This window comes from Ceratosolen solmsi, unplaced genomic scaffold (assembly GCF_000503995.2).
Source record: "Ceratosolen solmsi marchali unplaced genomic scaffold, CerSol_1.0 scaffold47, whole genome shotgun sequence".
NCBI classification, from domain to species: domain Eukaryota; kingdom Metazoa; phylum Arthropoda; class Insecta; order Hymenoptera; family Agaonidae; genus Ceratosolen; species Ceratosolen solmsi.
In genome coordinates, this window is record NW_011948419.1 from 7,894,007 (window position 1) to 7,920,935 (window position 26,929).

At 22.3% G+C, this 26,929-nt stretch overlaps 5 protein-coding genes across 5 annotated transcripts in view; 3 read left to right on the forward strand and 2 right to left on the reverse strand.

The window, feature by feature from the left end:
* The window catches only part of sha (shavenoid), a 7,031-nt gene extending 5,702 nt beyond the window's left edge, over nt 1-1,329 (forward strand). Inside the window, exons 8-9 of the mRNA XM_011497828.1 lie at nt 103-209; nt 777-1,329. Coding sequence (XP_011496130.1) covers nt 103-209; nt 777-1,229 — 560 coding nt within the window. The 3' untranslated portion in view covers nt 1,230-1,329. The remainder of the gene's footprint in view (nt 1-102; nt 210-776) is intronic.
* A 1,088-nt stretch (nt 1,330-2,417) lies between these two features.
* On the reverse strand, nt 2,418-9,455 carry LOC105360830 (putative ATP-dependent RNA helicase DHX30). Its single transcript, XM_011497829.1, has 12 exons — nt 9,342-9,455; nt 9,024-9,249; nt 8,768-8,807; nt 8,076-8,443; nt 7,283-7,470; nt 6,108-7,103; nt 5,595-5,936; nt 5,060-5,304; nt 3,785-4,004; nt 3,032-3,221; nt 2,690-2,772; nt 2,418-2,603 (listed from the first exon to the last, which is right to left on the reverse strand). The coding sequence occupies exons 1-12, from the start codon at nt 9,389-9,391 to the stop codon at nt 2,435-2,437; spliced, it is 3,117 nt and encodes a 1,038-aa protein (XP_011496131.1). The 5' UTR covers nt 9,392-9,455; the 3' UTR covers nt 2,418-2,434.
* Nucleotides 9,456-11,359: 1,904 nt separating this feature from the next.
* LOC105360642 (ribophorin I) lies at nt 11,360-13,789 on the forward strand. Its single transcript, XM_011497603.1, has 3 exons — nt 11,360-12,374; nt 12,525-13,349; nt 13,420-13,789. The coding sequence occupies exons 1-3, from the start codon at nt 11,594-11,596 to the stop codon at nt 13,647-13,649; spliced, it is 1,836 nt and encodes a 611-aa protein (XP_011495905.1). The 5' UTR covers nt 11,360-11,593; the 3' UTR covers nt 13,650-13,789.
* Nucleotides 13,790-17,013: 3,224 nt separating this feature from the next.
* LOC105360643 (putative deoxyribonuclease TATDN1) lies at nt 17,014-18,868 on the forward strand. Its single transcript, XM_011497604.1, has 5 exons — nt 17,014-17,191; nt 17,358-17,537; nt 17,616-18,009; nt 18,304-18,507; nt 18,698-18,868. Exons 1-5 carry the CDS (start codon nt 17,155-17,157, stop codon nt 18,801-18,803), a joined length of 921 nt encoding a protein of 306 aa, XP_011495906.1. The 5' UTR covers nt 17,014-17,154; the 3' UTR covers nt 18,804-18,868.
* A 713-nt stretch (nt 18,869-19,581) lies between these two features.
* On the reverse strand, nt 19,582-26,557 carry Tmem214 (Transmembrane protein 214). The gene is made up of 9 exons (XM_011497605.1): nt 26,301-26,557; nt 25,628-25,827; nt 24,875-25,558; nt 24,588-24,798; nt 24,364-24,509; nt 20,724-20,856; nt 20,380-20,645; nt 20,081-20,232; nt 19,582-19,766 (listed from the first exon to the last, which is right to left on the reverse strand). The coding sequence occupies exons 1-9, from the start codon at nt 26,425-26,427 to the stop codon at nt 19,640-19,642; spliced, it is 2,046 nt and encodes a 681-aa protein (XP_011495907.1). The 5' UTR covers nt 26,428-26,557; the 3' UTR covers nt 19,582-19,639.
* Between the last annotated feature and the right edge of the window lie 372 nt (nt 26,558-26,929).

Genomic DNA, 26,929 nt, shown 5'->3' on the forward strand with positions numbered 1-26,929 from the left:
CACCGGTCATTGCAAAAAAGCTAAATGCTGCCACAAGTTCAATCGAGAGACTAAACATTAGGGCTTTAACTAAAATAAATTTAACGGACAACAAATTTGCAGATACTAAGGAGTTGAATGGAAGCATCTCTTCAGCCTACTCAGAAGCCTTAAATAAATCGGAGTCGCTTAATATAGCAAATGACCGAAGAAATGAGAGGTGTCAGCAGGTGAGAACCAGCACTAAATAATTATTCTAAGAATATATTCTCAATCATGTTAAATAAATAAATGATTATTTTGTATTCTTTTAAAGTTATTTTGCATCTTAAATAAGCAATTAAAAATGAATAATAAATAAAATATTTCGTCCCCTTATGCATTCATTCTGTACTTGTAATTCGTAAATGCAAAATAAGCCTTAGAAAATTATTTAACAATTACTAAAGATAAAAATGATTAAATGAAAGTTATAATAATTGTTAATAACCAAAACTATGTTGCTTAATTAAGAAGGAATCATAATACAAATGAAATCCAAAAATATTCATTTTTTTATTGAAATAAATTTATGAATAAAATTAAATATAGTTCAGAACTCTTCGTTTGAAAATTTGATCACTGCATACACAGAACGATGTCACAACGTAAAATTTTAACTAGTGATGATATTACGAAAAATAAAGCTCCTAAATTTCGTCAACGTATCGAAATGTGCAAAATTTTAGCATACAGAAATTAACATACAGAAAGAAACATACAGAATTTAGTAATAATTAATAAGCATTGTTTCACAGTGCCGGCGCTTGCCCAAGTGGCGAAGCAAGTCGAGCCCAAATGAAACTAATAGTCGTTCATGGAGTCGACGCTCCAGAAGTGTGGACAAGTCGCGGAGAATATCAAGATCGCAGCAACGAGGGCATCGCCCGTGCTCTGACGATAGATCCAAATCTAACGGGGCCAACCTCGAGGACAGCGCGTACGTAAGCAGCCCCGAGAGCAATGGCTCGCAATGCCGTTTCCACAGCTCAGCGAACAGTTCCAACTATACCGAGAGCGATGAGTCGATGAACATCAATGGAGTAAACAGTGAAAGCGGCGCCGAGAGCGTTGAGACCGACAGCGTCTTCTTTGGTAACTTTCGAACGCACGTCAAATCCCAGCCTATCGCTAAGAGTGTTAAAAATCTAAAAACACAGCAACGGCTCGTCAACTACCAGCTTTTTCGTATTAAGTCCGAAGTTTATTGAGTAAGTGGTAATATACAATTAGTGCTCGTAAGGATTATTTGTATCTTAACTTTGATGCGGAAACATCAATTAACAATTGAAAATTATACTGATAACTTTAGCAACACTTTATTTAAAATTGTTTACATTGTTATAAGAAAGTTTTTAACCTAGCATAATATTCGATAAAATTCCCGAAATATTTATATATACAAAATAGCCAAATTTATAATAAATTCTTTTTTAAATAAACTATAGTTTTAAAAGTAACCGCTCCTTAAAATACTAGTTTCAAATTCAGTTTAATATATATGTATTACAATAAGTATAATAATAAATTAATTTAATTTTTTGCTATTCTAATTTAATTTAATTTATTAAATTAAAAGCCGACTCATCTCTATAGAATAAATTCAATTCAATTTTAAAAGTTAAATTAAATAAAAATTAATAAGTTGATTTGAAAATATTAACTTTAAAATGCATTTAAAAAATGATTGATAAATAAACAAAAAAGGTATTTAGAATTTTTCATTTGTATACAATTAATATCTTGTACTTACCAAATAATTGTATATTTAACTATATTAGTTAATAATAAATAATAAATTCCCCATAAAAAATGACGAATTTACAACACTACATTAAAAAATGTCTAGAATATTAATCTAAATATAATATTTAATTTGTCTATTTTCTATATTTCAAATACATAAAAAACTGTTTAAAAAAGGAGAAACAGATATATCGATGTTTATTGAACTTCACAATTTTTGTTAGACAAAAATATACTGTAATAGAGAAATTTATTTATTATAATTTTAAAATGATATAGAATAAAATAATATTTACAACTGTAATAAATTAATTTAGAAAGCTTTATCTGTTTGTTTACAAAGAATTTTCCGAATAATAAAATCAATATGCTCTTTTATTATATAAAACTAATAAAAAAATTAATAAATTTATATAAATTTTATTTTAAATTAATAAACTAATAAATTTATTATTATCAAAAAACAGAACCAAATTAAATTATCATATTAAAAATCAAGTATATTTATATTTTTACTAATTTTAATAATCAAAGTTTTTCAAATATAAATAAAAAAGTAATAAACAAATTTTTTTAATGTAAAAACAATATATTTACACTATAATATTAAAAAATTCTATTTATAATATTAAATATTCTTAAATATATTTTTAATTAAGTTAAATTATATCTATACCATTGAATCGTTTGAATTAGGTATGGTATTTAGTGTGTTTTTTAATATGTTCATCATTTCTGTTTTATAACTATCCATTGCAGTTGGGCCTTGCCTTCTTTCAACATAGTAATTAACAATTAACCATATAATATCACGAAAACGCAAAATAATATCTGCTAAACTGCATTAAAATTTTGTTTAAAAGAAATATGAAATAACATTCAAATAACAATAATCGATTTAAAAATAAAATTCATTTATACTTACTCTTTATCACATACTAATCTAATATTTCGATTATTCTCTGTTGTTAATAAAACAGTTTCTTCATTAGTATTACTAAGATTGTGCTGAAAAGTTGTAAAAAATATCCTTTAATTGCAATATGTTATAATGCAATAAGTTATTAATAAGAAATTGAGTTTCTATAAAGTAATGAGAATGATGTTTGAAATAAAATAAATTCAAAGTTATGATATTATATAATACTAATATAAAACCATTATATAATGCCAATATAAAACCAATTATTATATAATAAAGAATTTCTAAATAATTATAAAAATTATGAATATTAAATATTTATGAATATTAAAATTTTTATTTTACCTTTAAAGATTGTATTTGTCCTTGAGTAAATAATACTACTACTATAGGTGAAACAATACTGCATTCACGAATTTTACTGGTTCGACTCATTAGACTGTGTATTTTTTCAAAATACATTAAATATGGACTTGGCCAAGAAGTACGCTTATAATTTACTGACTCTTGGCCTATTTCTGCATTATAATTTTCTCTGAAAAGGTAAAACTATGCATTATGATAAAAATAAATAATTTGTAGTGTAATATTATCTTCCAATATTATAGTAAATAAAAATACTAAAATTAATTGAATACTGTAATATCATGTACAATAACATACTTATATAATAATAAACTTATTTGAATATAATTTTCAAGGAAAACATATGATTTAAATTTAATTTTTGTTACCTCATTTTATTAATTATTTTCTAAAATTTAGTTAGACAATGTAAATGATTTAATTAAAAATGTTACAGTTATAATGTATATAAATGTATTCTTATTATTTATTATAATTTTTCCTACATGTATAATAATAAGCACATTTATATTGTTACAGAGCTATTTATTTGAATATATATTAATACATAATTGTTACTTTCATTAATTCTAGAAAATTATTTTTAAAAAGTTTCTAAATTATATGTAATACAAAAATAAGTTATAAAAAATATATAAAACATGGTCAGTTTTAATCATGTAATTAGATGTAAATAATTTTCCAACTTAAAGCAGACATAGCCATTCAGTATTAACAAGTAATTTTACTTACTCTGTAACCATTGAAATACTAGATGTAGTTAAATGCCCTTTTCTAAATTTGAAGTTTCTTTTTAACATTAATTTATTTGTACTAGCTAATAAAACACCAAGTACAAGCTCGTCGAAATCTTCTTTTGTATTGAATATAGATGTACTTTCATCTTGGAAATAATTTGAATCATCTATCAGGCCCGCTTCCATAGCCCATTGTAAATTAAGTTTACGTATTTCTAAAACAGAAATTAGCATGATTTTAAAATTTAATTAAATAGAAATACAAAATAAATAATCAATTTAAAGTCTTATTTATTCCATTGGATTTATGATTTAGTAATAAAATATATTATAGTAAGTGAAAATAATAAATATAGTTAGTTTTTAAAAAATTATATAATTTCAAACATTATCATTAAATCTTAATATCAATATATTATTAAAAATACTGTTTAAAAATGCTATACCTATTACAAACAATAAATACACTGATTTTAAGTATTATTTATGATTATAATTATGCACATATTTTTACATTCGTGTTAAGTGTTATTTTGTAAAACGTTAAAAGAAATTTAATATTTAAATAGCAAATAATTTCTTCAATTACTGTAATTATTGTAAATTGTTCAAAACTAAATTGTTGCATTTCTAAAAAAATTTTCAATATATTCCATTGTAGAATGAAAAGTAGTTAAATATATTTACTACATTCATTGATTAATTAACATTTAATATAGAAGTTTTAAAATAATAAATATCCAATACCTTATAATTATTATTAGAGATTAATTTGAACCACATTTTAATATTTTACAATACTTTATCAAACATTATAAACTTAATATTTTATATATTATTTACATTACTCAGAGTTTTAGTCATAAAGTATACCTATAAAATTTTGAAGTAGAAATAACATCAGTTTCATTAAGAAGTTAATAATATTATAATAGTATCATATGTGTACTCAATATTTTATGTTGAATTTTTTGTTGTTGAATTGTTGAATGAATTGAAAATATTGTCATTTTTTATATAAATAATGTTCTTAAAATTATTAGTCAAAATAATATTAAAGTTATAAAAATAATGGACAGCAATATGTAATTAATAAATTAAAAATTTAAATATACATGTATATCAATTAATTTATTAAACTGATGTTAGGTACCAAATATGTACCTCTATAAATATTGTTTACAATATTTACTTATATATTGATATAAAATTTTACGATTTAAATAATAATGTATGTATTAATATAATATGTGATATAATAAAAACCTACTATGTAGAAAGTTCATTCTATCAATTTGTAAACAGTGATTTTTGCAAAATTTCCATGTACTTGAAGGATCATTTAAATAAATATCCTGCCATTTATTATAGATATTTGCTACTGATATGTGGTCACTCAATGAATGGAATCTGGTCTTTGCTTCTCTTATATTTTTTAAGTTATATAATGCTCCGTAAAAAATTTCCATTTTTAAGGAGAGTGCAGACACTATTGTTGCCATTTGATCTAAACAACTTTAATCGTAATTTAAATTATTTATATACATAATTGAATGCTTATTGTACCTTAGTCTTTATATATTTAATTTACTTTATAAATAAATATAAAAATTAAGTCATTTTTATTGAGTATAATTCTTTTAATTATTATGACATTGGATTTGAATAATAATAGTATCAAGGGCGATTAAAACAAAACAATGATTAATATTTGCAATAATATTCAATGCCAAAGAATGCTTATGAACAACATGTAATGAAATATTCAAATATTGTTTCAAATTAAAATATTTATGTATACTTACTTAAAAACAGAGGAATAAACAATAGCTTTACTTAATTTTGGATCATGAGAAAAATATGTTAATTTTTCACCTAAAGCAGTAAGGTTTTCATTTTCATCTAAAGCACCCAATTGTTGTAAATCATAGATTGCCTTATATATAGAAGTTATTCTTGGTGGCTGAGGCATACTGCCTAAAAAAGTTTCAGCTTTCTCATTACTAAATATTTTACAATCAAGAACTGTTTTTTCTAATGAAATACATGATACTTCTGGAATAGGATATGCATGTAATTCATTGTATTTTTTTCTTGTTACAAAATGATAACTTTCGCCACTCATAACTCTTCCTGCTCTTCCTTTTCTAATAAAAAATTTTTTTTAATTAAATAATGTAGAATATTATACCATTACAATTTATTTTTTAAATTTAATGTAGATAAATGTACAATAATATATATTTTTAATAATTATAGTGATTCCTAAAAGTAATATTCGTAAAATTCATTTTATTTAAATTTATAAAAATTTATACCTTTGGTTAATGTTTGCTTGACTAATCAACATAGTATGTATAGAAGATAAGCCTGTGTTTTCATCCCACTTAGGTATCTTATGGCATGCGGAATCAATAACATAAACTACATCAGGCACTGTTATACCAGTTTCAGCTATATCAGTAGCTAAAATAATCTTTCTGACATTATTCGGTGTTTTATCAAATATTGTTTTTTGATTTACATATTCTATTTTAGAATGTAATGGAATCAATAGTTGATTGTCAACAGGATTTTCTTCCAAATTAGATTGAATATTTAAAATATCAGACCATCCTGGTAAGAAGCATAATATAGCACCAGGTGGTTTATTATTAGATATCCATCGTATTAAATTACTAATTTGTATGTGATTTACAAATGCTCCATTGTTTTCTTGAATCTCTTTATTTTTACATGATGGAAGTTTAAGTTTATTTATTTCGTCTAAAAAGTTCATTTCAACTGGAAACAGTCTTCCTGGAATATTAACTACATTACATTTAAAGTAATCTTGAAACAAATCAGCATTTACTGTTGCAGACATTATAATAACTTTTAATGAAGAATTTTGTTTCATTGCTCGTTTTAATAAAACTAATAATATATCTATATCAATAGTGCGTTCATGAGCTTCATCAACAATTACATGAGAAAGGCCTTCCAATTTCGGATTATATTGAAATTTTTTTAAAAGAATTCCAGTGGTACAAAAAAGTACAGCACCATATTGTTTAGGTAACATTTGTTGTAGTCGTACCTGATAACCAATAACATCTCCAATTTTCTCATTTCGTTCAGAAGCAATGCGCTCTGCTATAGAAATTGCTGAAATTCTACGTGGTTGCGTAACAATCATACAACACTTGCTTCCTAAATTCCTTGCTATCATATGATCTATAATAAATTGAGGCACTTGTGTGGTTTTTCCACAACCTGTATCACCTTTTATTAGTAATACTTGATTATTTTCAATTTCTTTTAAGATCTGAGATCTAAAAATGTTATTATATATCTTTACATATATCTAATATTTATATAACTTTTAATAAATTAATATATATAATTATTGACCATAATTTAAATAAATCAATATATATTATTATTATTAATCGTGACTAACAATAAAATCAATTAAATTGTTCGAATTATTTAAAGCTATAATAAAACTTACTTATATTCAAAAATTGGAAGATGTAACTTAACAGAATTCTGACGATTTTCGAGATTTTGCTTTAAATATTCATCTCTGTTAAAATTTGTTCTTTTTTGTGAAATTGGATGATTGTATTTAACTAAATTATCCAATGACATTATTTCTTCATTATTAGTTTGATCTTGGGATATACAATTCCTTATGTTCTAATTAAAATTTAACAAAAATATTGTTCAAATAATAAAAACAACTCCAATTTGTTTGTAATAATTGTATCAATCAATTACTTTTATACAAATTAAAAATTGACAGAAATTATAATCTTTCCACAATACTTTCCTTATTAACAATGAGTTAAATGATGTGATCTAATTTTTTAAAAATAATTTATGTGATATTCATATTTCATAATTACGTTTATATTCTTATATATTGTTTATTCTTTATATATTGTATATAAATTAATATTATATATATAATATTTTGATAATCAGATATATTATTTAAGCTTATTTTGTATATTAATTAGAACAGAGTTAACATTATATTTTAGTACTTATTGAATTGTCATACAAATTATTTAATACTATTACAGTAGTCAAATTAATTTTCACAAAAGTAAATAATTTGTATACATGAAAAGTATAAAAAGATTTTAAAAATTTACAAAAATAACTAAAAATATTTTTCTTCTAAAAACTTATTGATTATTTAAATATTAATAATGAAGATAATTAAGGTAAAGTAATTGTTTGAATTGAATTTAACAGTAGAATAAATTAAAAATACTTACATTTTCATGTGTGTTTAAAAAATTCTTAATATTTTCTAAAGCAGGCTTTTCTATTTTTAATTCTTCAAAATAATTAAATACGGATTTAATCTCTAGTTTATTGTAAAGCACTGGTTTTTTATTCTTAATTTTTCTAACTAAATGTAACCATAATAAGCATTTCAACGATACTGATGAAGATGCTGATGCTTTTGTAAAGGACACCGAAGTAAATAATTTATCTTCGGGCCATTTTATATGACAAGTACATAACCATTTATTATCATTTTTTACTTTAACAAGCTTAGTTTCTAATTTTAAAACATGTGCAATTTTTTTTTCATTTGCAACATTATTATATATATTATGAAGAAGAAGTTTTGGATTAGGAAATTCCTTTAAAATATCTGAAAATATAATATATGTTAATTAACTTATATTACTTGAGTTTCAAACTATAAAAATATTTGTAAAAAAACATTACATCATATTTTATATATTGTTATTTGATTTATAAATTGATATTATATAAAATCAAATAAATTTTATATATTTTAATTACAGATAGTATAATTTTTTAAATAGTAAAGACAACGATAATGATCTAAAATTTCATATTTTTTAAATATTGTTTTATATAAATAACATAAAATAAATGTTTTGATTAATGAATTATTTGACAAATAAATTAAATAATAAGATAAAATTTTACAATATATTTTTAAAAATACCATGGTTTGGAAGTTTGTCTATATCTTTGATTAGCCAATTCTTTACATCATTTGAAATATTTTCTATAGTCAAGTTATTGATAGACTTTTTTATATTTTTATTTCTGGATATATAATTATTTTCATCTTTCAAATGGTCTCGAAACAACTAAAATTTTGATATAAATCATAAGGAAAATAATTAGTATATTATAAAAATTAAATTAAATAACAAATATCACAAAATATTATTAAAATAGATAGAAATTTATGTTACCTCAGGCATATCATTTAAATTATCATTTTGTTCATTTCTAAATAACTCTTGTTGTCCAAGAAAAGAATTCTTATGAAAACTTTTCTTATTATATAAATTAATATCTTCTAAAGCTAACTCTAAAGTATATTTATGTTTTGGTACATTTGTTGAAATACTGTACACAATTTGTGTGTCAAAGTTTAATTGCTTTAAAATATTAGGTTTTAGGGTAATACCTTGCAATCTAAAGTGTAATAATAAAACGTTAAAATACTGAATATTTAAAAATTACGTCTTAATTATGCGAATAGAAAATGTGTAAAAGAAAAAACTTACTGGGTGAATGTAATTTTTCTCAAGCCCACCAAAACTTCGTAGTTAAACATTGCTACTTGTATTTACAATATCATCAAATGAAATAATAAGTCGTTATGTAATTAATATTTATTATTATTTAATTATTTTTAATCTGCTTATTTATTATAATTACAATCTACATATTTATCAGCTATAACCTGTAAATATTAATTGCGTTATCTGAAATTTGTAAGGTTAAAAAAAGTCAGAAATAATACACATAATTGACCAGCAAGCTTGTAGCATACGATTTGTCCAGCTGTGCTTCACGTGGCCACCACTTATTTTTATTTTCTTTTTAATTCTAAATTTTATGCTAAAATAGAATTAAACTAATCCCTAATTGATTAATAATTGATCGATGAATGCTTTATAAATGTTGCTTGAATTAAGATACAATAAAAATATATTGTATTTTTTTAAAATACGAGCTTTTACAACGTATCACTTAAAATCTTGAAAGATTCATTTAAAATTTTATGATTTTACTTTGGTTATCAAAATAGCAATTCAAATACTATAATTGATTATATGATCAGGTAATATTAATTTTCGAAAAAAATTCAATAAAATATAAGTGGTATCATATACTTTTTGTAACTCTAAATTTTAGAAAATAGGAGTTCAACATGATTAAAGCATTGGTTACGCTGCAACATATATTTTGATAAACTAGTTATCGAAAATGATGTATTACTTTAAAACTTTATAACATTGATATATTATTGTTATCATAATATATAATAGTTATATGATATATAATAATTTATTAATATGTTCTATAAATACTTGATCGCGTGTGCGCCTTAGTTGTCTTACATTTGTGTAATGGCAGGAAACAAAACTGAAAATAATTTTTAATAAAAATTAAATACCCGTCCAACTTTGGAAATTACCATACCTTGTAGTAGTTTACAAATTTGATAACTTGTGTTGTTATTAATTGGTATAATAGAAAAACACTTACAAAACTATTATTTTTATTTCTTACATAATCTAAGAATAAAGTGGAATCTTTAAAATACATATCTAAATATATTTATATCCTTAAAACACTTAATAAGTTAAAAATATTTGTAAAAATTATATATTTATATATATATATATATATTTTTTTATATTTATATTTATATGATTAATAAATAAATGTATAGTTATTAATATTATATTTGTCGATAATATTTATGTAAATCTAAATGAGTAATATTTCTATACTTATTGTAATATTTAATTTTGCATAAAAATTAAAACTATATTGTGATACAACAAAAGAATTTCAATAAAATATCAATTAAATTTTTCAATGTCAGCATGATAAATTTTTTAATAAATTTTTTTGTATATATAACTATTTATTTACTTTACTTGCAGTATTGAATCCTATTGCTATTATATGTTAACATACATGACCTCTATAAATCCAAATAAATCTTAAATAAATAGACTAAAAAGGATAAATGATTATTTATATTATATATATATATTGCTATAATATATGATTATTTATATACTATGAAAATTCCATGAGATAATATTATGGATTGTAAATGGATAATAAAATGCTATTCCATTTTACCTTTTTCAATTCAAAATGCATTATTATTAAATTAATTAAACACAAATTATATCGAATTTGAATATCATTTCATAGATCATTATGTGACCAAGATTTGTTTATTTTCATATTAAATTTGTAAGTTTATAATTTCTCATATAATAATTTATTTCATGTATTCACAAAACTTCAATATATAAGGAAGATTTTACAATATCCAATATTAGCTTTACAAATATATTTCATGAACAAAGCAAATATTTAATTATTAATAATTCATGTTGATTTGTCCACATTATTTTTATTAAAATATTAATTTATTACTAAAAAATAGTTTGTCTTTAAAATTTGAATATTTTATATTTATTTCCTTATTTTAAATCACTGATCCAAATGTTTTACTTCGTATGTTATACGGAAAGCTTATTGTCCCATATTATCAGTTTCAATTCGTCTCTGTTCCTACCAAACCTAACCTTTTGGTAATAAGCCACGTTCATGTTTTCGAATTCCATATCTGAGGTTCGAAGTTCTGAGCGCTAACCACTGTCAGTACTGAAAACTGCAAATTGTCTGAGCCAATGCCGACTTAATCAAATTTATAAGACATTACCGACTTGAAATAGTTTCAATTACGAATAATAATCTTACGTTTCTTAAATCTTTATTCAAAGCAATGAAATTCTACGCTTCATGGAGTTCTCTCTTCAAAGTTTTAGCGTTCCTTGCACTTTTTTGTTGCTTGGTTAATTGCGGCTCTATCAATCCTAATTTAAACATTAAAAGTGCTGATATAACTATCAATTTACACTCGCAAATAACCAAGATCACCAATAAACTGATTGTGGAAAACAAAGGTCAAACCGTGGTGTCTAATCTATATTTTACACTTGATGGTAAGCAGAAAGAACAATTGAGTTATATATCAGCACTGCTTCGTGGACATGGCAGACCAGAATTAAAAGTTAAAAAGATAAAAAATTCAGAGATAAATAAAGCTTATCCAGATAAATTATTTTATTCTATTGAACTCAAGGATCCATTGCAACCAGAACGAACTGTACCAATTGAAGTTGAAGTAGTTTTAACACATGAACTTATTCCTCATCCAAAAGTAATATTGCAAAAGGAAAAACAATTAGTTAAATATTTAGGAAATCTGTATTTATTCTCACCATATTCAGTAAATAAGCAAACAACAACAGTTATTTTACCTTCTCGAAATATTGAAAACTATACTAAAATCAAACCTGTATCTCAAAGTGACTCTACCATAAGTTATGGTCCATTTGATAAGAAAGGTGCTTTTTCTCAAGAAGAACTAATTATACATTTTGAAAATAATAATAAGTTTTTGACTGTTACAAAACTTGAAAGAACTATTGAAGTATCCCATTGGGGTAATATTGCTGTAGAAGAAACTATTGATTTACTGCATACAGGAGCATTGTTAAAAGGTTTGTAACAGCTTTTATTTCTGATAAAATAATTTTAATACTAATATACTTGTAATATCTTTAAAAATAAATTATAAAAAGCTTTTTGCAATAATTGATAATTTATTTCCATTAATTGCAAATAAAATTTTATTTAATTTTATGTTATAGGTTCGTTTTCAAGATATGAATATGCAAGAGAAGGGAAATCTGGACAATCAAGTGTTCAAAGTTTTGATACTGTATTACCAGCAGCTGCCTCTGACATATATTATAGAGATGAAATTGGTAATATTTCAACTTCCCATACTAGAATAAAGAAAGATTCTGTTGAATTAAATTTAAAATTACGCTTTCCACTTTTTGGTGGATGGAAGACTCGCTATACAATTGGGTACAATGTACCAAGTTATGAATATCTGTATAATTTGGGAAATGATTATATTTTAGATATGCGATTGTTAGATCACATATATGATGATATGGTTGTTGATGAAATGACTGTAAAAATTATTTTACCAGAGGGATCAAATAGCATTAAATTAGAACTTCCATATGTAAGTTCTCGTTTACCAGGCAGTCTCCAATATACTTATTTAGATACCACGGGACGTCCAGTAATATCTGTAGCTAAGAAAAATTTAGTAGAGAATCATATTCAAAATTTTCAGCTGAAATACACATTTCCAAAATTATTAATGATACAGGAACCACTTTTAGTTACTGTGGCTCTTTATTTACTATTTTTACTTGTTATTATTTATGTGCGTTTAGATTTTTCTATTGATAAGGATGAAATCTCTGAAAGTAAATTAAGAGTTGCTGGACAATGTGAAAAAATCTTAGCAGCACAGGATCGTAGAGTTTCATCTTATAATGAATTGGATGATAAATTGTCATATTTAAAGACAAATAAAGATGTCAATGCATATTTATCTGCAATTAAAGGTATTCAACAGGAATATAAAAACGCAACTGCAGCTGTTACGGAATTAGGTAAACAAGTTATTTATTTTTAAAATAGTAGTTTTAATTGTAGTAAATTTATAATATTTGATTTATACAGCTCAAAAATTAAAAGGAGAAGCTGGAGATGTTTATGATAGAATACAAGAGCTTCAAAAACATGATAAAGCTCTTAAAGAATTATACAACCAACAACAATCAATGTATATTGATAAATTGGTACCAGGAAAAATTGGTCGCCAACAATTTGTTGACGCAGAAGCAGCTATTGCCAAAAAAAAAGAAGAATATGTGGAAAAAATAAATAATGTAGTTAAATCATTGCAGTGAAGAAACTTTTTTTACTTATTGTCTTATTTAACTGCAGATCTGATGAAATAAGTAAAGAACTGATTTATTGAATCACAACTGTCAAATTTATTTTCATATTTTTCATCTCAATACAAGCATTTATGTGTTGTGAGTTATAAAAGATGATTTTAATAAAATAATTATAAAATAAACTTTTTTGTATGAAATATTAAAAGTGTATATACACACATTAACAATTATACATAAAGCATGATATATAACAATATATCTTAGATATTTATAAAATAGAAAACAGTCATTTTATTATGTATAAAATATAATAATATAATTTTTTATAACCATAAAAACAATTTTATATTATTAAATCAACTATTAATTACAATTTAATTTATAAATCAATTTGAACAATTTTATTTGATAATAAAAATTTTTAATATTATCTAAAACTTACATAAATAGTGATACAAAATGTACAAATATCTCATAAAAATAATGAAAATCATGTTATAATTTTATATATAAACTATCATTAGTTCAAAATTGAAATTTATAGAATATCTACTGCACCGTAAAATTTTCAAATATTTGTATTTTTATATTTATTTTCAAAATTAAAAATTATGTCAAAATATGAAATTGCCCTGATAAAAAAATTTTGTTCTTTTATATTTTTTGTAATATATATGTTATGAGTCGTTTTATATATTTGATTAAAAACTTTAATAAGTCAGAAAGTGATTGCTTTTCTTAATCAAAATATTTTTCCTTATGTATTATAGTTTTCTAAATTTAAAAAACCTTTCATAAATTTATATAATTAAAGTTTTTTATTATACAATTTTCTAAATACAATACATCATAATTCTTGCAATATTTACAGCAACTTTAATTATTTAAAATCATGTAATAAACTATTATCTTTATATTACTAAATTTGTTTTATACTAGTTCTCAATAAATCAATTACAAAAAGGTATGAATTTAAAAAAAAAGATTTTTAACATTTTCTCAAGATCTGTACCAAACAGATATTCATATATAATTAGCCATAGAGTGTACGATGTACAAAAATATTAATAATCATAATTTTTAAAAAACCAAAAGTAATTTTGAAAACGATGTAAAAATTCTTGAAAATTGAAGAATAATAAATTCTAATCTTTTAATTTTATCTAGTAAAAAAAATTGAAGAATAATAAATTCTAATCTTTTAATTTTATCTAGTTAGAAGTAAAACAGGTTTATAATAATAGAATATAATAATTTCAATCATAATTCGTAAATTGATAAATCTTTTCAAAATATCTAAATAACGCGATTTAAATGCTTCAAATTTAATTTTCCATACTCATTTATGATCTTCAAATTTTAACATCAGAACTAATGCTAATAAATGTTCGTAATTTCTTTAGAAAAATTTATATTGTAACAATAATTATACAATTTATTTATAACAATTTTCAATAATAATATAATTGTTACACACGATCGACATTAACGGCTAAGAAAACTTCTATTTTTTAAATTTCAATAAATGTGTGTACAAATATTTAAACCAATAGTTAGAATAATTTTGTAACATTGGCTATAGAAAAAATATCGTCTTTTGCCAAAATGTTTTATTTGACAAAATTTTACATGATTTTACGATTACCATATTTCTTATAAAACACACTTTATTAAAAGAGTTATTAAATGAGTTTCATATCTTAAGTACAATATGCTTATTATGTACCTCAATTTTATTACACTTAAAAAAAAATTATATATAGAGAAAAAGTTATATATATATAAATCTATTGGGATACTATATATTTTATTGATAACATTATTCGAACAATATTGAACAATTTTTTATTTTATAAAAAGTATTGTAAATATTTAGTTATTAAATGTTTAAATGTTTTTCCGCTAATTTTTATAATTAATCATAATTAACTAAGAAATATTCTAGTATTTTTAAATCTATACAAATTTAAATAATCTCAAAACTATTAGAACAATATAAATTTGAAATAATTTCTATATATATATATATATGTATAATATTATAATAATATAGATAAAAATAGAAATTATAATAACAACATAAGAATACAAATATTAGAATTAATGTACATGTTTTTGTAAGGTTTCTATAGAACTTGATCCATCTAAATTTAGTTTGTATTATAAATATATTTTAATAGGTTCAATTTATGTATTACAGTTCACATTATAAATACAGTTCCATAATAAATGGTATATTATTATATCGATCGTCTTTCTAATATTAGCAACAAATTATATTCATATTCATAATAACATTTAATAGATAAAATATTAATTACAGCTTTTGCTATTATAAATTAAAATATATTTTACAAAAAATAAGAATTACGTGTAATTGTATCTGATTCTAATTCATTGTTTTTCTTATGTATTGAAAAAAATAAAAATTTATTAATATTTCTAAATATTTAAATTCAAATAAATCAGCAATTTTATTAAACATTTTGAATTTTTCAAATACTTAAATAGTTATTGGTTGTCATTTAATTTTATTCATGGATTAGTATTTATACCGACTAAAAATTGACTTAATTAAAAGCATGACAATGTTTATCGAACATAATATTTATATTTTTATTATAAATGTTTAAATTATGTTAAATTGGAAAATAATTTATGAAAATATGTATGCACTGAAAACATGCATATAAAGTATATTTACAGTAATATATAATTGTATAATAAATGAAGAAATTATTATTTGCAAATTAAATTAGAATAAAAAGTTATTTTTTTCATAATTGAAATTTGTTTTAAAAATGTTTATATCTTATTAAATATAAGTGTTATTAAAATTGAAATAATTGATAATTTAGATTATTTTAGTTTTATTTAAAAATATCATTCATTACATTATTATGAAATTAACCATACCACAGAAAGTGTATAAAAAGTAAATAGAGAGTTCTTAAATATTAATTTAGAATTTATATTATTTACTAAAAATTTGCACATACTTATTTACCTTTATTTATAAATTACATAATTTAGGTATAAAAAAGTATATTATTCAATAAACACGTATGATCTAATAAAACTAAATTTATATTTATTTGTGAATTTTATTATTTGATAGAAATTGAATCTAATAGTTAATTGCAATGAAATTTATTATATTATAAAAATCATCTGCTGCTAAATATTGGTTCATTCAGTACATTTATAATAATAACTATCAATAATAATTTATTATTGATGTATATCTTAGAAAAGTTAATTTGTTTATCATACTTGTTTATCAATTTAATGGAATTTGAATTAACCTATAAGAATTAAGAATATGCACAAATATAAGATATTTCTAAAGAAACATAAAATTAATAGATATTCTATTTTTAACACTTACACACAAATTAAAACAGAGTTAGATTCCCGCCGATCAGTGTCGGATTAAATGAAGACGAACACCTGCTAATCTTTACTAGACGTCCTGGCGATTATAGCTCTGGAGACTGCTAAATCGTTGACACATATGATAAGGACAATGATTAATTTGCGGAAATTTATAGGTAAAACGACTGTATAATTATTAAAAATTTCTATGCGCTCTAATTATATTTATAAAAGCCAACAATCTATTTTGAGGTTAAGACTGAATAATTCAATCACTATTGTGCCTTTAAAAAATGTAAAGGTCTATGAACCGTATATAATTAGTTTTTTAATGTATTTTAGATATCGGTGCTAATTTAACGGATCCCATGTATCAAGGTGTTTATAATGGTTCACAGAAGCATCAGCCAGATCTTGATAAAGTTTTAGAACGTAGCTGGAATAATAATCTGTCAAAAATTATTATTACTGCAAGTAGTTTGGAAGACAGTAAAAAAGCTTTAGAAATAGCAAAAACTGATGGTATGTATTTAAAAGCCTATATAATTATTTTAATAGATTTAAAATAAATATTTCATTGATCTTAACTATATTTTGTAGAAAGACTCTTTTCTACTGTCGGCTGTCATCCAACAAGATGCAATGAATTTGAAGAATCTGGTGATCCAGAAGCATATCTAGATTCCTTCTGTAAACTTGCTCTTAATAATAAAAATAAAATTATAGCAATAGGTGAAATGGGTCTCGACTATGACAGATTACAGTTCTGCCCGAAGGAAACACAAAAAAAATATTTTGAAATGCAATTATCTTTATCCTCAACACTTAAATTACCTATGTTTTTACATTGTCGGAATGCAACAGAAGATTTTGTACACATTCTCAGGAAACATAAAGATAGGTTACCAGCAGGTGTTGTTCATTCTTTTGATGGTAACACTGAAGATGCATATAGTATATTACAACTAGGACTCTATATTGGAATTAATGGATGGTAGCTATTAAAATTTTTATTATATTTCTAATGTATTATAGTATTTGAATATTCATATTCATAATTCTTCATAGCTTTCAACCGAATTAAAATTTTAATTATTTGGAACACAATGATTGAAATGAATATATTCTATTTTTAGTATTGCGTATTTATATTTGAATTGCATTTCAAACAATTTATTTCTATTGCTTTATGTATGTATCAATTTAAAATTTATAATTTTGTTTCGTTTGATTATTTAAAATTTTATTTAAATTTGCCAATTGTTATTTTGTATTTTTATATTTTCAGTTCTCTTAAGACTGAAGAAAATCTTTTTGTTGTAACAACAATACCATCGGATAAGCTTGTTATAGAAACAGATTGTCCATGGTGTGAAATCAGGCCAACTCATGCTTCTACCAAAGATATTGTAACGCAATTTTCTTCAGTTAAGAAAGAAAAATGGCAACCTGATAAAATGATTAAAGGACGAAACGAGCCCTGTACTATTGTGTAAGAAATATACATATTTATTAATATGATAAAAAATATAATGTTCCAAATCTTGAATATAAAAAAATTAATAACATGTGAACTTTTCTGTAAAAAAATAAAATGAATGGATTTAAGTTAATTTCATATATTTATAATTACATTCAAAACCAATTATTTTAATTTTTTTTAAAGACTTTTATTATTTCAGTCAAATATTGGAAGTACTTGCAAGTATAAGAGATGAAGAGGAAGAATATCTTTGTAATCAAATATACAAGAATACTATGAAACTTTTTTTTCCATATGAATTGTAATACTATTTTATACACCTACAAATGAGAACTCTGTACAATAAAAAGTGCATCTTATTGTATACAAATTAAATGTACATTATGAAAAACTGAATTTACACCAAGTGATAAAAAAAAAGTATCAACTTCATAGAAGTGCTTTTGCAATTAAATGATTTATTATATCACTATATGCGTTTAATCGTGCCGACGTGAATTGTATACCTCAATATATTTGAAACTTTACTATTGTAATTTTTTAATAATCTTGTAATTTCAGTTTTATTTTCATATATTGCTAATCAATATTATTATTATTGTTATTATTTTTGCTAATAATTGTGGTAGTAGTATTAGTAGTAGTAGAAGTATTAATATAGTAATGGTAAGAGTGAAGTAGTGTAATAATAGTACTTGATAATTAACTATATTCAATAGAATAATTGTTCAACTACAATAATTAAAACTATTTTAATATTTTTTTTTTTATATAAAAAAAATTATTTATTTTATATTTCTTTTAATTCGTTCCTAATGAAATACATCCATAATACAAAAAAAATAAAATGAAAGTTTCTATTATACATAATTATTCCTGTAACAGTCATTCTTAAATGTCCCATAAAACATTTTGCCATGTTCATAATTGAGTTAATAATTCTCTTACTAAAATTTTTTGATACTATCGAAATATATATCTGAGATATAAGATACATCCTTTTTTAATATCACAGGTAAAATGGCTGCTGTAATTCAGTCCATCAAAAAAAACCACTTAAAAAACTCGTATGTTCTTACAAACAAACATAGATCCAAAGGAGTTTAATTTAAATTGTTGGTCACGGTACTCAAAATACTCTTCATTCAACTTCATAAAGTGTTTGCATATTTTTGTACACCCAATAATATATTTTGGTAGCAGAAGTATGAGTTACGTTAAGTGCTTGATTAGCATAAATTTGTAGATTTTCTGGACTCAATTTTCCACTGAAAAAAATTTTATTTTACACAGTATATCTATATCTTATATTTATATTTTATGGTAAAAAATTCTTATCAATTCAATTTGAGTTATAATCAATTGAAAACTAAATATGTATAATATAAAATATGTGTATATCTTTATTAATAAATATTACATTTTTCTTTAATTGTTTTGAAAAGACATAGAAAATGTTTCTAAATAAATTTAAACCAATTTAAATTTGACAAGAAATTTCATATATTATAATAAAATATTGATTGTATATTAATTTCCATTAACTAGAACAATTTGAATTTGATTTTATTTAAATACTAACATAAAAACGTTTGTTTTCAACCATCTTACTACTTTCGTAAGGTTGTTAATGATCTGATCTATCATCAATTCAGCATAAATTTTCATTATTTGTATTCCATTTGAGGCATTTTGTTGTATAAAATCCAGTAATCCAGGAACATAAAGCTCAATCTAATGATAAAGATTATTGCTTGTAACAATGAAACAATAAATAAAATATGAATTGAAAGTTAAAAAATAAAATAGATATAAACACAATTTCATTAAGACTGTTTTTTATGTTTTAAAATACATTTAAATGAAAATATAAAAACTTACTTTTGCCACAACTATGGGGATTATTGTTGAGAAATAAGATGAAAAATTACTGTATAGTTGTATAATAACAGATTTTGCCACAAGGCAAACATCATTAATCAGTTTAATATATGAATTAAAAAGATCAACAATAGTTTTATAATATTGTGGAAAATTAGCTTCAAAATATTCAAACTGTTTGATAAAATATGATTTTATAAAGACATAAGTTTTTTGAACATGTGTAGTTATTTCTTTGTCCCTTATGAATGATCCTATATTTGTTGCTAAGAATTAAATTGTTTAATATTCAATGATTTTAAATTACATATAAAATGATATATTCTATTAAATTACAAAAGTACCTTCTAAAGATTCATGTTTGTAAATATCATATACAACAATTAAACTCAATAAGAAGAGTAAAAAGAAGCTCCCAAATTTCCAAAGTAAACTGCTTTTCTTAGATTTGTTTGTACACATTCTTTTAAGTAGTTCCTAAAAATATGAAATATTATTTACAAATTCATAAAAATTAATTTTTTCATAAAGTACAAACTACATTTATAATACTTAGTTATAAATATAATGATTAATTAACCATTATCAAAATTTTATTATGAATTTATAAAATTGTATTTTTAATCTACTACTCCAAACTAATCTCAAACAAATTGAATTTAAATATAAATTAATTTAATATCATAAGAAGTAAGTTATTTGAAATCCACAAAATAAAATATATAAAAAATTTTCGCCTATTTACAGTACAGATACATGTATTTTTCATTTATAAAATAATTTTATACATAGTAGTAATTTTTCTAAGGCCATTAAATATAATACATTATATTTATACATAATACTTATATCTCTAATTATAAATGTAGCATCTAATATCTGAAATAAAGGAAAATATTAACCTATTTATATATATTAAATTTTCAATATTTATTTATGAAATATATTAAATTAATTTAATTTTTATAAAATCAATCGATTTCTCTTATTAGTTTATGCTTAAATAATTCTAAATCATAACATCTATTAGTAATAATTACAATTAAATAAATATAAAAATCACAAGGACATTAAACACACTTTTCTAGACTTATTAGAAAAAGGTAAAATTTTGAGAAAATGTTTAGCAAATAGACATTTTCGGCAAAAAAATACACACTCTCTATATCTACTTACAAACAAAAAGTATAGCTTACATACGAAAAATGTAACGAAACCTGCGATAGATTAGTGCGATTCGTACGCGCGCCTCTGCACTTAATAAAATGGTAAAGGATCAGAAAAAGTGACGCCGTTGCAGTGTTAACGGAAGATTTGACAAGGGCAGAAAAAATATGATTTTCAATTTCATCTTCGTGGAATGTGTACGCACGCATTCATATACAAAGTTACTCTACCTTTTCGATCTCTTGGTTATTTTTTAACATAATTGATAATTCTACATGAAACACTACACACACGCACACAGACATAAGAATCCCCACAAATGTAAGGATGCATGCATGCTCTCATGAAAGCCGATTTAATGTCTAAGTATAATCAAAGAAAGTGATCCAATCTAATAAAAATAAAACTAAAAGAATCAACTATTTCCATAACGCAGCAATATATTTGTATTTAAAAACACATAAAATGCTTTAATAAATTAACCTCAACAAATATATATAAATTGAAATTTATATATTTCTTTTTTAATTATTTTTTTTACACATTTATGTATACACCAACTAGTTTTCTAATTACAACTACATAATTACTACTCATACTACTACCACTACTCGATTACTGCTGCTGCTGCTGTTGCTCCTGCTGCTGCTATTACTCTACTACCCATTTTATAACACTACTTTACTAATAGATTACTCTGAAATGATTACGGTACCTAGTGTCTAATTCGAATAATTTACGGAATTACACAATTACTTTTATTTGGACTTTCCAGAGATATATATGCTAATTTTATTTTTTTATTCGTTATTAAAAGATTACAACCTTTATGTATAAAGTATTTAAATAAAAATATCTACTCTTTAATTAATCTCTCTGTAATTCCTATTTACTTGATATATAATTTGAAGACATTTTTTTAAATACGCTTCGTATTTCGTTAAAGTAATACATTTATATATTCAAAAAGTAACATTTTACAATATTTTATGATTAGTCACATTTAGAAAATTATTTTAATTAATTATTAATATATAATTGCTAGCTATTAGAAATAAATATTCAAAATATTTGCAACAAAATATGAATTAAAATATAATATTTATGAAATTTTATTTCATTAACTACAACTTTTCATTTAGAATTTTTATTAAAATTCTTATATTAAATTAATCTTGAGTATTCCAATAGTAATTTAAAATTCTTACGATTAATAACTATACAAATAAAAAATCAATGATAAATAAATTGCTTTAATATTTCATATTGAAATCGAAACATCTTATCAATTTTTAAATTCAATACCTTGCGATAACCTACTTTTACTTTTTACATACATTCTTAATTAAATGATAATTCGAGTTATAAAAAACTATAAAAAATAAATAACTTACGTTTACAGAATCTAAGCTTTAATAATAATTTATAATACATATTTTTATACACATTTAAACAATAAAAACACAAAGTTAAATATATTTTAAAAATTAACTAAACTAAAAATTTACTCTTATGTAATGTGAAATATAGATATAAAATAAATACAAAACAAACTGTTGAATTAAAAATGTACGATAGTAATTTTTTTATTATTATTTATTTCTTATAATATAATATATGTAACTTAATATCATAAACTTATATTATAAATAATTAAATAATTGACTAAACAATTTTATTTCAAACAAATTTACTTATAACTAAATTCATGTATATTTATTTTACATAATAAAAATTCCAATTTAAATTCTCATATAAATCCATAAATGTACATTGAATTTAAAAGCTTCATAGATGAGCAATAAATAAATATGTGACAATTTAAATGTTCTCCAAAACTTAAATAATTTTAACGTTTTGGGAAAGAATTAAATTAAATTAAATTAAATTAAATCTAATCAGTGAAAATAATCCATAAGTTTGATAACTACAAATGAATATAAAGATATTTGTTTCAGTTTTATGTGTTTGAAAATTGGTGACCATTTAAAAATATAAACATCTTTGTAGATGCATATTTTTATATTTAATTATTTACAAACAGTTATTCAGAAAATTTTGCTAATCTGTAAAACTTATCTTAAAAACCTATAATATTTAATATATCACTCTAAATTGCTAAAAGTTATATATTTCAACAACATGTACAGTCTCAGAAATACCTTTATTTAACTTAATGAAAACAGTATATTAAAAAAAGTTTATTTCAAATTATACTTCTATACATGAAAATAAAAGGCTATACATATATTCAGAATTATCTATATACATCAATAAAAAAAAAACCAATAATTAGAATAACTAATGGAATAAATAATGGAAATATATATTAATGAATGTATATAATGTATTACACATCAATATATGCATATACATATATATATATATATATATATATATATATATAATATTTATATGATTATATAATATAATATCCTAACGATTGTCATTATAACATAGTTTTTAAAAGAAATATTTAGACAATATTTATTTATAATATATATAGATAACTAAAAAAATAAGAACATGGAAACATTTTTACTCATTGTTTAATGTATTCATTTTAAAAATTTATTAAACGTTATATGGAATTTAGAAAAAATATACTAAATGAAACATCTAATGTAATTATATATATCTCTATTTGCTAGATATTTAAATTCTTTTAAATAAAGAGAATCAATTTTACGATTTAAAATATTTAATTATCTTTCTTTAAAAATTTGACAGTTCTGTAATAGGACTGCAGACTATATACATGATTAGATTAAAGAATTAAATATTTTATTAATTTTATATAAAAGTATTTTAAATTACCTTAGAAAGACTGCTACATAAATAAAGATATTTATCTTCTTTTCGTTTTCCCTTCTTTGACTTTTTATATGATGATTGAAATGAAATGAGAACATTTGTAAAAGATATTGTATTTATAAATAAATGTACTGAATGCCAACAAGAATCTATTTAAAAAATACCTTGATATTGAATAATTGTATAAAATATATAATTTATTGTTAATTGATAAATAACATACATACCAATATATTTTAAAAATTCACTAGATATAAATAAATTTTTCATATGAAGTGATTCCCATACATTAAAACACTGTTCATCATGTATCACACAATTTAAAAGCATTTTCAAACTTTCATTCTTATATTTTTCAAGTGTTTTTGGTGTCACTTTGAAAAACAAAGTTTCAAAAAGCTTCCTGTAGTTTATACTGTTATTTTTAAAAAGTATAATCTGTAAATAACAAAATTTTAAATACATTCAACTCATAAAAAATTCAATGATATTTATTTTTAATTTATTTGCATACCCTTAATTTAATAAGAATTAAAATTCCTTCGTCAATTACAGATTGAGAAATATTTAATTTACCGGAGCAAAAGTCTTCTAAAATATTAAAATATAAATCAGTTTGAAGATTCTTTTCATCGCTATGCCATGTAAGAAGATCATTCAACATTTGAATTATATAACTAGAGTAACTTTTTGCTTCGAGCATTGGAGACATAACTTCATGCCATACTTGCAAGCCAATCATTAAATTTTCTCTCCCTCCCTGATTGAAAGACCACAACAGAGACAATCCTATAGGCTTCCTATTCTGATAAGAATTTCTCATACTAATTAATTTTGGTATATTAACCATACTGAGTTTAGGATCATATTTAGCTAAAAGTTGAACAAATATTTTATACCCTACAACAGGTACACCTTTTACCATTTTTGTAGTCATAGCTGTCAGAATAAATTCATAAAAAAGTTGAATATTTGAGGCACCAGCATTTTCAATAGTCTTCTCAAATACATTACGTAAATCTTTTGGTAAAAGAATTAAGGGATATGTACTAGGTCTACTAGAAAATACAGGATCATCTTTTTCAACAGTGATTTTTGAATTTAAAAAAGCCACAAGTATCTTTAGCCAAATTAACGGTGCATCTGGAAAGCGAGCTTGATGATTTAATAATAAATTTTGTACTTCGGTTACATCAATCTATAAAAAATAGAAGAATATAAATAAATTCTCATTATTATTAATTTTATATAAAATTTAATATTATACCCAATTTAGTGCCTCCTCTATTGATTTTGGTATTTTTTCTTTAGGATGTTCTTCCTTTTTCTTCTCAATTTGTAACTGCCTCTGTTGCTTTTTTTTTTCTTCATTTTCTTTAGTTTTACTTTCCTTTTCTTTCACAGGTTTTTTATTCTCTTTATTACCATCTAAGTTATTATATAAAGACCTCACTTGATCTAAGGGTACTATAAAATTAAATAATAATTAATATCAGAATTTGTCTTGAATATAATATTGAAAGATAGAGCTTATGATAATATATTATTGAATTTTAAATCATTTCTGTACAATTGCAATTTTAAAATACAACATACTTATACTTATAACATAAATTAAAAAATTTTAAACATTCATATATTAACTATATAATGACTATAAAGTATCCCATTTAGTGATTTTATATATAAATAAATAAGATTTATAATATTATAGTAAAGGATACTTTAAATAATGAAACTTCATCACAGTATTCAACATTAATTCTTTTTATATTTATTTAAAAATACCTTATATATTATATATATCAACTATAAAATTCATAAATTAATTGTAAAATGTGTAAAACAAATAAAATTGTTAAAAGTAACAATTAGTTTTTTTACAAGCATATGTTTCCTTTTCAGTACAAAATTCTGAAATAAAAATAATAAAAACTTACAAAAATCTTCTAGTTTAGGTGCATTTTCAATAAATTTCTTCTTTTCAACTTTGCTAAGTTTACCAACTTTTCCAACATTTTTCTCTTTTTTATTCTTACCGACAACTTCCCATACACCACCATTCATGTCGGAAAACAATTATATTATGTTACTCCGGGAAAATGAAACTTAATTTCTTATAATTGATCGAAAAAATAATAATAATGGAACGCAAGGAACGCAAATATAGGTTATACAAAATCCACACAGTATATTGATTCTTGCAAGCTTAAAGTGTGCACACAAATTCCTTAGTGTTCTTGACCGCTCTTTACTTGCCAATCTCGAATTTTATCAATTATAAAATTTACTCTAATATTTAAGCACAGTTATGCACTGAAATATAATATACTAATTCGCTGTATTGATTACACTAGTAGCATGCAACTTCCTATCAAAGAGTAATTACTTATTAATCATTTAATATTAATTTGATAAATAAATTCATCTAAAGAAATGAATATTATTTCATTAACTTCATGAGTGTAAATCGCAAAGCAGTAGTTAGTATATTATATTTATATTTAAAATTACGATTTAATTGAATATTTTAGCGCGAAAATATATAATGTAAAGTGCAAATCAATTA

Coding starts and splice junctions, on each gene's coding strand:
- LOC105360830 (XM_011497829.1), bottom strand. CDS start 9,391: ATGTTTAACTACGAAGTTTTGGTGGGCTTGAGAAAAATTACATTCACC. Junction 9,250..9,341: donor AGAAAAATTACATTCACCCA/GTAAGTTTTTTC, acceptor ATTACACTTTAG/ATTGCAAGGTATTACCCTAA. Junction 3,222..3,784: donor AGTATTTCAATGGTTACAGA/GTAAGTAAAATT, acceptor TTACCTTTTCAG/AGAAAATTATAATGCAGAAA.
- LOC105360642 (XM_011497603.1), top strand. CDS start 11,594: ATGAAATTCTACGCTTCATGGAGTTCTCTCTTCAAAGTTTTAGCGTTC. Junction 12,375..12,524: donor TACAGGAGCATTGTTAAAAG/GTTTGTAACAGC, acceptor TTTATGTTATAG/GTTCGTTTTCAAGATATGAA. Junction 13,350..13,419: donor TGCAGCTGTTACGGAATTAG/GTAAACAAGTTA, acceptor TGATTTATACAG/CTCAAAAATTAAAAGGAGAA.
- LOC105360643 (XM_011497604.1), top strand. CDS start 17,155: ATGATAAGGACAATGATTAATTTGCGGAAATTTATAG. Junction 17,538..17,615: donor AGAAATAGCAAAAACTGATG/GTATGTATTTAA, acceptor TATATTTTGTAG/AAAGACTCTTTTCTACTGTC. Junction 18,508..18,697: donor AACGAGCCCTGTACTATTGT/GTAAGAAATATA, acceptor TTATTATTTCAG/TCAAATATTGGAAGTACTTG.
- Tmem214 (XM_011497605.1), bottom strand. CDS start 26,427: ATGAATGGTGGTGTATGGGAAGTTGTCGGTAAGAATAAAAAAGAGAAA. Junction 20,646..20,723: donor CAAACATGAATCTTTAGAAG/GTACTTTTGTAA, acceptor TTTAATTCTTAG/CAACAAATATAGGATCATTC. Junction 19,767..20,080: donor TTGAAAACAAACGTTTTTAT/GTTAGTATTTAA, acceptor AATTTTTTTCAG/TGGAAAATTGAGTCCAGAAA.